Source organism: Centrocercus urophasianus, unplaced genomic scaffold (genome assembly GCF_019232065.1).
Source record: "Centrocercus urophasianus isolate 14NV4802_14NV808 unplaced genomic scaffold, USGS_Curo_1.0 seq_38, whole genome shotgun sequence".
Lineage (NCBI taxonomy): Eukaryota > Metazoa > Chordata > Aves > Galliformes > Phasianidae > Centrocercus > Centrocercus urophasianus.
The window spans coordinates 834,727-848,038 of NW_024884955.1; the positions used below are offsets into that span (position 1 = coordinate 834,727).

At 53.9% G+C, this 13,312-nt stretch overlaps 1 protein-coding gene across 2 annotated transcripts; it reads right to left on the reverse strand.

The window, feature by feature from the left end:
• Window positions 1-1,119: 1,119 nt before the first annotated feature.
• Window positions 1,120-12,307, reverse strand: GMEB2 (glucocorticoid modulatory element binding protein 2). 2 transcript variants are annotated; one of them, XM_042832463.1, is made up of 9 exons: window positions 12,141-12,307; window positions 9,946-10,040; window positions 9,118-9,245; window positions 7,681-7,784; window positions 5,597-5,754; window positions 4,295-4,366; window positions 3,540-3,677; window positions 2,881-3,003; window positions 1,120-2,743 (listed from the first exon to the last, which is right to left on the reverse strand). In XM_042832463.1, exons 1-9 carry the CDS (start codon window positions 12,269-12,271, stop codon window positions 2,106-2,108), a joined length of 1,587 nt encoding a protein of 528 aa, XP_042688397.1. In that variant the 5' UTR covers window positions 12,272-12,307; the 3' UTR covers window positions 1,120-2,105. The 2 variants fall into 2 exon arrangements, with proteins under 2 accessions (XP_042688397.1, XP_042688396.1); XM_042832462.1 differs by having other exon boundaries at window positions 9,946-10,043; window positions 12,141-12,304.
• Between the last annotated feature and the right edge of the window lie 1,005 nt (window positions 12,308-13,312).

Sequence of the window (13,312 nt, forward strand, 5' to 3'; positions counted from 1 at the left end):
TGGGAGGGGAAAATAGAAAGCAGCTGTGTCCAGGTGCCCCCCACCCATACAGAACCACGGGGCTGCAGAAGGTGAGGGCAGGGAGGGCTGCAGCACAGCTCTCAGCCTGGAGCCAGTGAGCAAAAGGCAAAAGCCCTTCCCCAAGGCACACACCCACGAATGGTGGTTTACCACTGCTGTGCACGGGGCTGCGGAAGCAGAAGAGAAACAAAGTGCAGAGCCACGGGATCTTTACTTTGGGTGCATCGCTGGCATCTCAATGGGCGCAGCCTGGCTGCCTTCAGCCCGAGGCCAGCAAGCCGTGTGTTGTTACTTCTGTTTAGATTTCTGTATATATACGCAACTCAGCCATTTTTCTACTCTTTCCAAACCCATCTCTGTCCTGGGCACCATTCCATATTCCAAGTGTTACCTGCACAGAGCAGCAGTGGGGGAACACCGTGGGGCTGCTGAGAGACCAGGATCCCATGGAAGAGGTTCTGCTGCACGGGTTGCTTCTGCAGAATGCACAGACCTTCAGTGGGGACAGCATGGTGACATGTGGCAGCACAGCCCTCCTACCCCGGAGCAGAGCACACTACAGGGCTGGGGCACTGCAGCTGCACCCTGTGCCCACTGCGCAAACGCTGCTGCAAAGGGATGGAGAATTTTCCCAGCCCAAGTCCTCCTGCAGGGATTTTATTGCTTTATCCTCAGGGTCACCGGGCTTGGAGTAAGGAAGAGATGCTGTGCTGCTGCTCACACTGCAGGGCAATCAGAGGCCGGGGTCTGTTACACCTCTTTGCATTCCCTCGGTCTGATCTATCGATGGTGTCCCACATACAGAGATAGCAAGGAAGAAATCACAGTGCTCTTAATGGCTGGCAGCCCTGGGAAGGGAGAGCCTCAGCCTCCATGTGGGGCTGTGGCCCTGGGTCAGGGCAAGTGAAAGCAAACACAGCTCATGCCTGGAGGGAAGAACCACTCCTGTCACAGCTCTGCCGGGTGGATGGCAGCAAGCACAGCATATATGGGCATGTGGGTATTTATAAATATGAGTACTTGTGTTTTCAGTTTAAACAACATGTTCCTGCCCCAAGCTGTCAGCACCAGACACAGAAAGGCAACACGCCAGCAAAATTCTGTCAAAAAAAAAAAAAACAACACCACGTTTATTAGCAGATAGAAGCAACCTGCCATTGCTGCTGCCAGACTGAGCTCATAGAAAACCCACACCTGAGGCAACCAGCTCCTCCCAGCACCCAAACACTGGGGCACGCTTGAGGCCAGCGCCCCATTCCTTCAGAGCATCCTCCTGCAGCGGGTGATGGATGCCAGCACCCAGTGGGATGATGCTGGGCATGGGGTTGCTGCTGCTCAGCCCTTCACTCTGCACCCACCACCCCATTCTGCCTTAGTAATCCAGTAATGCGCTCCCAACCTTTAATTAAAAAAAAAAAAAATCCTAAAAATGGATTTTTTTTTAATTATTTTTTTCTTTTTTTTTTGAGAAAAATAGAAAAGAGACCCTAAAACCCCAGAAGTCGCAGCTCTTCCCGGCCCTCTGGGTTCCTCTGTTCTCTGGGGAATCACAACCTGGGATCCTCCTCGCTCTGACCTGGGCCACCCGCTCACAGTGCCTGCACCCAAGGGTCAGCCCCAGGGCTCCGTGCCCCTCTGTGCTGCAGGACAGGGACACTGAGTGGCCCCACACTCATCCCACTGCTGCCTGTGGGCTCCCAGCAGCCGGCTCGGTGCCGGCACAGCGCTCCATGCTCCCACAGCTCACACTACACCCTACCCTGCTCCTCAGATGCAGCATGGAGTAACTGTCCCAAGAGAGCAGGGAGGAAAGCTTTATAAAAACTTAGCCTTAATTTTTTTTTTTTGTTTCTTTTTGGTTTTTTTTTTTTCCAGACCTCCTCCCAGCAGGGCAGAGCACGCTGCTGCCCTCCTCTCCTCCAGGCATCCTCCCTTCCCTCGCTGCCTGCCCCGCGCACCTCCTCGCTCCCAGCTCCAGCCGCCCTGAGCCTCCTCAACCCACGCCCCTCATTGCACCACGCAGACCCAAGGCCGTTCCCCCGAGCGCCGTGACGAATGTCCCCTCCAGGCAGGGCCCCCCTCCTTCACTTCTGCTCTGCTTCATCGGCCACCGCCGTCACCTCGATGGCAGCGTTGTGCTCGGCCGTGGGACCCTCGGAGGGCACACTGAGCACCGCACCGCCGCCACTCACGTGCGTCACGTTCTGGATGGCGGCGCCGAGCCCCGGCAGCGCCAGCAGCTGGAAAGGGCTGAGCACCTTCACAACAGTGCTGCTGTCCTGAGCGGTCGCTGCCGCCGTGCTCAGCACCGTCACGTTGGGAGCGTCCGGGTGGATTTCCACCGTGCCGGGGAAGGCGTTGCCGGCAGAGGCCAGTACAGTGTAGCCACCCAGCAGCGGGGAGGCTGGAGAGCTGGCGGCGGGCGGTTGGGATGGGGTTTTACCCAACACCGAGGATGGGAGAGTCGAGACCACTTTGCCCAGAGGCAGGCTGGCGAGTTGGGACATCGGCACGGCCGGGCTGACGGCGATCTGCGCCGGCTGGGACAGCACCTGGGAGGTGATGGCAGCCGGTCCGGAGGTGGCCCGGGTGAGCCGAGGGCGTTTTAAAGGTGTGGGGACAGAGACGGGAGTCAGAGTCATCAGCACGTTGTTGAGGTGCTGCGATTTGTGCTTCAGCTCCTTGGCACGCTTGCGGTGCTCATCACACTGCTGCTCCAGAGCTGCAAGAAGAGCGAGGTCAGCGCGCATCGAGCATCCCCACGGCTCCAGCATGGGCCTCACAAGTACCAGTGTAACACCAAACCTGCTGCTTTACACAGTAACAACCCAACGCTGCTGGGTAACTGCAGGAGCATACCTGCCAGATCCCGTGTGTACTGCTCCCTGGAGCGATCCATCTGGCACTTGTGGCTGGCCAGGACTTTCTTGACCAGGTCCAGCATCCTGAAGTTCTGCACCACGTTGTTGAGTAGGACAGCATCTTAAAAGGAAGAGAAGAGACGGGTCTTTGAGGAACAAAACATTCCAAATGGTTTGGTAAAAAGCTATCTGAAAGCAAAGGTGTTCAGCTGAGACAGCCAAAGCCTGTGTGAGGGTAACACAAGGAGCTGGGCAGGAGAAGTTGTGAGAAAGCGCAGGAGGTTATTCCTGGATAAGCAGCACTCTCGTACTTAGAAGGGATCAATAAGCCTCCTGGCACAGCAGCTGCTTGCTGCACCATTACTCCAATGGTCAAAGTTCCTTCCAGCTCCAGAGCCAAATGCTTGCCTAGCATCCTGAAGGCAGCAGGGGAAACGCGGGGCCCAGAGAACCTGAAGGAACTGTGGCCACTTGCAGCCCGTGCTCAGAGCTGCCCTCCTGCACCAGCACCAATGATAACAGGGCCATCTGCACACATTGATAAGCTAGAAGTGCAGAAACAAGTTTCCTTTCTATTTCGTTTCTGACTGTAACAAGTCTGAGTCACAACGGCTCCCAGGGACACTCTCAGCCCAGTGCCTGCTGTCAGCTGCTCACCTCCCAGCTGCAAGGGGGGGTCCTGCGCCCGCTGCTGCAAACCCCTCATGGTGTCCAGCAGCTCCTGATGGAACTCCTGGATGACATCATCCAGCAGACCTGCGTCCCTCAGGCCTCGCCAGAACGCAAAGGTGTCATCTGGAGGGAGAGAAAGGGAGGTAAGGGAGGCCTTCAGATCCTTCCGAGGTGGAAGTGGGGTTTTCGTGGCTCTTAGGAAAAAAGGGGCTGCACATTAACCAGCTTCCAAGTGACCGTGATGTGCTCTCTGCTTTCTGTCCCATATAAGGGTGAAGTCCCCCAGGTCTGTGGGTGCACAGTACCCAAAGGGCAGACAGAAGGACAAATCCCATCCTGCTGCAGCACACAGAGCAGCCAGGATATGGTGCCAGAAGAGCCCACTTCTCCAGCTCAGGACTCAGCACACAGGTGCAAAGCTGTGACCACAGCACAGCTCTTCCAAGAACCCAATGACTTGAGCCTCACATCTCTTTCCTCAGCTCCAATTACACCAGAGGACCACAGAATTCATGACTCTCCAATTAATTTCCCCACCCAGAGCCACACCACACTTAGACATTTCAGTGCTTAGAAACAATTCCATCCCAAGCCCATGTAGCAGAGTTAGACGGGCTGGCAGCAGGAGGTCTGAGCAGGGCAGCTGCAGCAATAGGCCCTGCTCCTCATCCCTGACCCCTGTCCCCACCACCCCCACTTCTCCCACATCACCCTCAGCCCCTGCCCAGACGCAGCCCTACCTCCAATGCTGGTGGTCCAATCGCTGGCATCCTCACATGTTTCTATGGTAATTGTAGCTGGGGATCCGTTCACTGCAACCAATAGCAGAAAAGAAAAAAGAAAAAAAAAAAAAAAAACAAAACCAAGCCCTGATTTTTTTTCTGTATTTCTCACAGGCTGTTTCCAAGGGATGCTCTCCTTGCTTCACTGCTGGAACTGCCCCTTTTGGTTGGGTGGAGCCACTTTCACAGGAGCCACGCGGCTGCGCCGTGCGGCCACAGCTGATTTTTCCACTCTGGAGTGCAATACCAAAGGGATTACTCCTGCAACCCTTGCACAAGACCAAGAGCACTCTCCTCCCATCCCCCTCTGCATACATCCTTCTTGCTCAAGGCAGTGCTCTAAGCTTGATTTCCTGCTGTCCCTTCTGGCCAGCTCGCCATCTGCCAGACCCGCACACCACAGGGGTCCCAAAGCTTTGCAGGGGATGGCTCCTTCCCCACAAAAACCTTTGTGGGTTTTGTGCTTAATGCAGCTTCCCTCAGCAGTGAGCTAATAACCAGGGCCATAATTAACTCATGCTGGCAGCTCTCTGCCCCACAGATGCGTTCTGGAGTCCCCAGGGGCGTTTCTTAACTCTCAATAGCAAAAGGAGTTGAAAAAAAAGCACTCAGAAATAGCTTTCAATATAACAGCTGATTGTAATGATAGGACAAATTAAAGTCAGGGCTAAAGCTACAGAGATACAACGCCATTTAAATCCAGTTTTACAAACTACACGCACAAGGGCAGATACAGAACCCACTGTATTCCCCAGTTCTCTTTAATCTGCCATCAGACAAAACCAATAAATAATTCAGGCAGGGAGCCTTTAGCGAGAGCCCATTCATTATTCAAGCTGAAGTCAGCTCCCCACGGGGTGAGCACAGGAGGGCTCTGAGCCTGCACTGCTGAGGACCACATCCCCCCCTGGGGGCTGTGACCAGCGTGGGACACAACAGCTGAAACAGAGTCCCCATCACACAGCCACTGCTGTTTGCTCACTGATCAATTGCTTCAGCTACACAGGACAGGGTGCCAAGAAGGGCATTGGTCACGCAGTATTACAGAGCAACGGGGGGAGGGACTGCCTCTCTGCACTGAGAACATTGCCCAGTGCTGCTATGAGAAATCCTGCAACAGTGCAAGGGGGAAGAAAAGCAGAATAAAAGCAAACTGCAAAGCAAAGTACAGTCGAGAGGCAACCTTAAGGGCCATCGGGTATGCAGCACCAGTTCTGCTTTAATCCTGCAAAGCTCCTGCTAAAAGGTGCCAGGACGTACCATCTGTGGAAGCAGGAGTGAGAGGGATGTACTCCGTGGAGGTCTGGCTGCTCAGAGACACCCTGGCACCGGTCAGATCAATCTTGGTGCTCCGGCACGTGTTGGAGCAGACCTTGGTGTGCTGGTAAAAATCCAGCTCCCCCGAGTCCATGATCTTCCTGCAAGAGAGGGAGCAAACACAGGGACATGTTCACATGCTCAGCCAGAGGAGCAGCTCTTGCCCAGGCAGCACACGGAGCAGCCTGCAGAGCATCCCCCAAACACCTCAGCATCCCAGGGAGCCTCCTCCTCACCTCCCAGCACCCTGCAGAGAAGCAGAAGCCGTGCTCTGCTTCTGCCTTGCCCCAGCACAGTGCCTGCTAGCAGGACGAGGCTGCATGATGAATGCCTGTGGGGTTTGCTGGGCACACCACCATCAGCTGGAGAGACAGAGACAAAGGTCTGAGCATCCCTTGCCAAGTTCTCCCCTCCTTACAAGCAGCGTTCACTAAGAGTCACTTAAAGCAGCAGCCACAGCCTGCTTGATGCTGGTCACTTATTCAAAAGACTTATTGAAATGTCCACTTCTTGACAGCAGGGAAACCTTCAGGGTAGAACATGGTGGACAATCCATTCATTCCCTAAGCAACACGACCTGCAGCCTTCGCTGTCAGCAAACGCTGGGGGAGAGGCTGGCATGCCAACCCCAAAAAACAACAGCTCAGTGGAGCTGAGGTCCTGTGGCCAAATTTCATGCAGTGATGGGGATTTATGGTACCACTGAAACTGATAAGCCACCTTGTTTTTCTAAGCCAGCAGAAGTTTTAGAGTAAACTTTACAAAACAAAGGTATGTTTGACTAAAGCTACTCAAGCTCCACTTGAAAGAAAGAAAACAGTGTAAAATGACTTAAAAGAGAAGGAATTTTGGGAAAGATGCCATCATAGACAAGCTGGGAAGACACTGCTGGCTCCTGGGATCAGCCAGTGGGCTGAGCCTCTCTCCCCCCCCAAGAGGGAGCAAACAGGGTGAGATTCACATACTGTGCTTCTGACCACTGCTCTGCACATCCCAGAGCCCACGGCCCTGCCACGCTGTGCCAGGAGTGAGAGGAGGGATGCCCAAGGATGCTCTGAATAGGTTCAGCAAAACACAGCCGTGTAGGAACAGAAAGAAGAAGGGAGAGCACGGGCCTACAGCAGGCTGATGGCTTTCAAGGGAAATTTTCCTCAAGAGCTAAAATGAGGAGGAAGGACTGAAAAAGAAAAAAATAACCAGTTCTCACGGAAGAATCTCACCCTGCCTTCCTCTTTTTTTCCACAGCTGCTCATACAGACTCGGGTACGAAAGAAGAAGTTGGGAAGCCCAAAGCCAAGTGAACTTCTGGCATCCACCCACAGCCTGCCAGCTCCCCATCACACAGCCCTCACACACGTTATTTCCCCAAGGACCCACCCTGCCCAGCACAAGCCTGTTGTGCAGAACCTACGCAGAGCAAAAGCTGCTTAGGAGTACGAGACTCATGCATCAAAGCAGAAGGATCCTGGCAGATGCAACGTCACCCTGTGAAAGGATGAGGAAAGCATGGCCATCCCCAGGGAGCGAGGTGCTGCCTACAGGCAGGGCTGTGGGTGTTACTGAACCTGTCTCATGCTGGTGTTCAAGAACACAGAAGAATTTAATTGCTATAGTTGAGGCCAGAGAAGTTGCCTGTTTCCATAAATAAGCTTTGAATAAGCCCTTGGGAAAATAAGAAAACCAACAAATGGATCTAAAGCAGCCGTCATGCAATGGGAGTGTTAGCTCATGAGCAGACCACGCTTTGTGGCTCAAACAGAGCTGCACACAATACAGCCCAACCCCTGAGCACTGAAGTGCTCACTTAGGACCTCATGGGAAAGCAGAAGGGTTCAAGTGCTAAAACTTACGGGGTTTTGCTGCCCCAATTATTCCCTGTCCACAAGGATACGCAAAGCCTTCAGGTGGACAACATTTGGGGCCAGCATTCAGCAGCACATCAGCGCCCCCTGCGACACTACAACCGTGTAGAAGGTTCTGTCCCACCCCAGCAAGAAGAAATCCCATCTGCTGCCATGCAGACTGACCGGAGCATGATCCCATTCATCCGGATCGCCCGCTTCCAGTCCTTCAGAGTGGACTTTCCTGCCAGGTGCACAAACTCCTTGGGGCTGATGAGGTGTCCGTCGAACTGCAGGAGAAGCGCAGCGTCAGTGTGGTGAGCAATGAGGAACACTGCACCCCTGGAGATGATGACACCAGGCAAGCCTGGGCAGCTCGGGCCAGGGCTCAACACGTTTAACTGAAGTATCAGCATTGGAGATGGCTGGCAAGCACCCCATAGCTTTGAGAAAACTGTTTGGAGCACCTCTAGCTCAGAGCTGAAGACATGCTGCTGGCGGCTGCTTGGCAAACCTGGGGTACAAGCAGCACGGAGCAGTTTGCTGAATGCCCAACTTGCTTGCTTGCCCTGCACAGCAAAGCAGCCAGGGTTGATGCAGGTGATCCTGAGCAGCAGTGCACAGCTCACTGCCCCAGCTTCTGCAGTGCTGCGTGGGGCTGCATGGCCTCCACAGGCTCCCCAGCACAGCCCTGTGCACACAGCCCTGCGTAAGCAAGGAAGGAGAAGCCTGCCTGGCCTCTGACCTCCTGCTACCGAGCACAGACACTGCTATCAGTGAAACCTCTGACCCCTCTTGGAGCACACCTGCTTGCACAGAAAACCAGTTGCAGGGAGCTGGCCTTGCTGTACCAGGAGCCTGTTCTGCCCCTTTGTTTATTGCCCTACACACCCAGCTGGATCTGACCGCATGAGCTGAGCTGAAAGCAACCTCCAGAGCCAGGCAGACCTCAAAGCAGTGCTTTATGGGCAGTCTTAGGAAAGATTCCCCACCTCCAGTTCTCCTCTCCATGCACATGTGAACTTATGTTAAGGTGAGCTGGTTTACTCACAGTGCATAAAGAACTGCTGCATGGGCTTCAGTGCAAAGAGAATGCTGATTTTAGGCAGCAGCAAAAGCAATTATCTGCACTGGGAGCTGTTCTCTTTGTAAAAGGCCATGTTTCCTCTGCAGGAAAAGGAACATCCTTTGCAAAGCCCTCATGTGGCAACATGTCCACATGAAGATGAAGCCAGGCTCTCCTCCCACATCCATGCAGGTTTTAACCAGAAGCCCTCCAGGACACAGCAGACACTGCTCAGCACGTTCCCTACCTAAACTTCTCAACAAATCCTCGAGCTCAAACAGACAGCAGAAGAGACCAAACTCCTCAAACTCTGCAGTGAAGCAGTGAAATGTGGAAAGCATTTTTCCAGCCAGGTCTGCTCAGATGGAGCAAGACAAGTAGCAGGCACCACACCCAAAACTTTTTCCCTTTCCCACCACGGTGTGGTTCTGACTCAAAAAAGGCTCACTGAGTCACCAAACCCCACGCATGGCACGCAGGATGATGTGAACACAGGGAACTCTGGTTCTTCCCAACCAGAAGCAGAAGCAGGAACAGCACCACAGCCCCACACCCACCTGCACACACTTCACATTGATCCCGGGGCACACGAACTTCCTCCAGATGAGGTTGGCTTTGCTGTCCCCACAGGTGATGGGGTACACGATCTCTGCCTCCAAGCTGTCCTCGTCTTCAGCCATCTTCACTTCTCACAGGGAACAGAGCAAGGGATGGAGCAGAGAGAAACATGAGCTGCAGTTCCCAACGCAGTGCTGAAGGTCAGGATCAGCATGAGTAAGTAACACACAAGGGACATGGGTGGCAATGGGGTGCTGTGGTCACAATTCACTCGCACGGTGCACCCAAATCGCTGAGGTGAAATAGCACACAAACATCCACATAAATCCTCCCACAGCTGAATGCGTGAGATCTGAGAAATCAGCAGCCAGGGCTGCAAATCCAATTCTTGATAACCATGTAAGGAATGGTGGTGTTACGATGACTACACATTCTCAAACTGTGGGTGAAGGCAACTTAAGGCTCTCCCAGCCCCAGCTCCTTTGCTCTCCAAATTCACTTTCGCTTGAAACCAAAGCTGCTGGAAAGCCAACATCACATCCTTCCGCGGCAAAAAGCCAAGAGCTGGCAACATCACAGGGACACAACCCGCACCAGGAGAGGGCAGCAGCGCTCCAGCGAGCAGCAGCAGCACCCGGCCCTCCCCAAACGCTGGAGTGCACCCCGATGCAGAGCAGCATCCCCCATGCTGGGCACCCCAAACAGCACTTCTGACGGCAGACAGGGATGCAGGAGCACCCCCAGCCCTGCCACGCAGCAGTAGGTGCCTCCCCAGCTCTCAGCAGCCCCCGAGGAGCCGAGCCCCATCAGCTGCAGCTCAGACCTACCTAGCACTGCTTCCTTCAGGTGTGTGGATGCTGTGAAGGCGGCAGCGGCCGCAGCGGCTGCGTTTTCAGTCTCCAGGGTGTCCTCATTTATGTCACTGCTGGCAAGAGAGAGAAATGCAAAATGAAGCTGTGTGGAATTGCTGTCTCTGGCGCAATGTTTAGAGAAGGCTTCAGAAGTCATTCCTACTCTATTTTTTCCACAAAATCTGACTCTTCTCCCTGCAGTCAGGTGGGTACAGAGGAAGGGGAGGCAGAGATGCTGCTGACACAGCTGGGCTCTGGGTCAGACTCTCTGTTAGGAGCCTCTGTCAAATTCCCCTAAGGAATTCCCTGGAAATAACACACACACAGTGCACCAGCTACACACATGCTGCTTTCTGCACAGGGGACCTCAGAGCAGCACAAGTTCAACAGATCTGGGAGCAGAGAAAACAATACAAGCGACAGACTCCTCTGTTTCCCCCTCTTACAGCCCCACATACATACAACATTAATGTAACACTAATTAACTGACAAAGGCAAAGAAGACCACTTTCATCTTGCCTACACCAGAACCCTCAGACCTCTCCAGGAGCTTTGCTGATGGGGCCACACATCTGCATCTCTCCTGTGCACTCAACTCTGCTGGGGATCAGGCTCAGCCCAAGATTTGCTCCTCATTGCCCAAAGGATTTAGGATACATATTGGGGTGGTTTTGGCTCTGCTTCCTCCCATCCCATTCTGGAGGGACTGCAGCAGGAGGAGCTGAAGCGTCCCCATCGGTTGCCATGACAATGCTGGGATGCAGCTGTCACGTCCCTGGGAGGACACACAGAGCAAGTGGGAGAAGGCAGGATGAGTGCTGGCAAAGCTGTGCCTGCCTCTGCCTCCTCTGGGAGCTCGGGAAAGAAAAGCCTCCACCAAAAGACTGCAGCAGAAATACAGGCAGCGCATCAGAGCAGGGGAACACAGACCTCTCCCAAGCACAAACGAAAGAAAAGCCTCCTGCTGATTGTTACCATTTCTGCTCTCCTCTGCTTTTTTTTTTCAGACAATATTAAAATGCAGGAGCTAATTAAGCTCTTAAGCCTCTGCTTATATGCTTATATATTTTTTTTTTTAAACAGCAAAACCACAGCCAAAAGAGCAGCAGAAAGATGCACTGAGCCCAAAGAGCCTCTCCTGCTGCCCTGGGGCTTTGCAGCAGTGTAAAACAAAGAGCTCAGAGCTTCCTCCACAGCCCAGCTACAACTGAGGAGCCTCCACCATGCCAGGGAGGGAGAGGAGCCCAGCAGAGGCACAAGCCCCCGGTTCATGCCCTTCCCACAGCAATGCTCCAGTATGGGAGCCCAGGAGCAGTGCTTTGAGATGCTTCAAAAAGCCCTGCAGGGTTCTGTCTGCTCTGATGGAGGGGCAAGGAGAGGTTTCCAAAGAAAAATAGGAGGGGAAGAAAAGAATGAAAGGGAACCAAACCAGTCAAGGCAGTCCCTGCCGTGGCTCATGTTCCAGACCTCACAGCCACATGAAAAGCAGCCCCTGCTCAGCATCCAAACAGCCACAGCTCCCATTCCACGTCAGCTGTGGCTCGGGGAATCACTCTGACCAGAACCAGCACCACAGATGGAGCTGAGCCTGCTCAGATTTGACTCTAGTTGCAGCACAGCCACTGTTTTGTGCTCTAAAAGATGAAACACGATGCCCCTCCCCAGAGCACAGAAATAGCAGGACGTACTGGAGCAGGACAGAAATGTTTTGGAGAGCAACAAGTAGCTGCTTGCTGCCTGCTTTGTGGGAGCATGAGAATGCCTGAAGTGGGTAAAGCTATCCAAAGCCAGCACCAGATGTGAGTTGGGGGCTTCTGCCTGCCAAGATGGACTTGGAGCAAGACACAGACAAGATGGAGGAGAAAAGAAGCCAACAGCCCATGTGTCCCTGAGCTGTACCCAAACAGAGCTCACTTCAACAGGTGGGACAGGAATGGGGTGCAGAGTGCTGCAGATGTCACCCAGGTTCACTCTGCTTTTGGATCAGTGCTGCCCCATCCAGCACTTCATCGCTAAGCCCAACCCCAAAGCTCTGCTGCACCGTGCCCAACAGCTGTGCGAGAATATCCACTGCCTGGAGCTTAGTGGATTGCTGGGAAAGAAACAGTGAAAAAACTGATTGATCCACCCATGTGTCCACATCCATCCCACCAGGTCACCTCTGCTCTTACCCATGCTGGGACAGATTGGTGGTGACCAGCACTGTCTTCACCTCCTCCACCCCACTGCCATCCACTGCCGTGTCCGGCGTCGTCACCACCACCACCTCCTCCATGTGCACACTGACGTCCGGCGTGGCCATGGGAGCAGTGCTCTGCAGGGACACAGCACAGAGAGTGACTGCTCTGCTACCAGCAGTGCCACAGAGGGGACACAGCAGGACAGGGGTGAGTTAGACAGGTTTAGGGGGATGTCGTCAGGGGGAAGTTCTTTACAGAGTGGTGAGGCGCTGGCACAGCTGCCCAGAGAGGCTGTGGATGCCCCGTCCCTGGAGGTGTTCAAGCCAGGTTGGATGGGGGCCCGGGCAGCCTGATCTAGCATTAAATGGGGAGGTTGGTGGCCCTGCACGTGGCAGGGGGTTAGAGATTCATGATCAGGGTCCCTTCCAACCCTGGCCATTCTGTGATTCTGTGATGTTTCCAACAGGCCCTGGTGAGGACACATCTCCATAGAACCACACGCCTCTCACTGCACTGTCACCTTCACTGTGCCCCATGGGCAGAGACCTCACAGTGAGCAACCCCAGCCAAGTGCAGGCAGGGGAAGCCGTGTCCTTGCACGCTGCCATGGCACAGCACTCCTGGCACCCAGCTCTGAGCCACTCAATGCAATAGGAGAGCTTCAGCCCCCTTCCAAAGGCACCGCTGTGCTCCCAGGGATAGGAGCTGCAACTCGAGAAACGAAAGCACAGCTGCTCCCCCCCCTCGTTAAGCCGCTTCCCATTAACAGCTTGCTCTTACAGTGTTTTCATTGCATGAGAAAGAAACAAAGTTAATTGTTGCAGCAGTAATGCATGAGGCTGAGCGGACAGCAGGCAGCACAAGAAGCTGAGGCTTTGCTCCATCCCCTCCTTGCAAGGACACAGCACAGCTCTGCAACTGCTGACTGCTGTAGGATTTCGGCTGACCTCTCCCTGCCCCCCCACGTTGCTTTTTGAGATGAACCCCCACAACACCACGGGCACAGAGCTCCCACCAAGCAAAGCACCACCCACACCACCAACTTCAGCGTCCCAACGCAGCGTTGGCAAAGAAGGGGGAAAATGGGGTGAGAAAAGAATAGCATTGCACCGCCTGTTTTTTGTTTTTTTTTTTTTGTTTTTTTTTTTTTGTTTTTTTTTTTT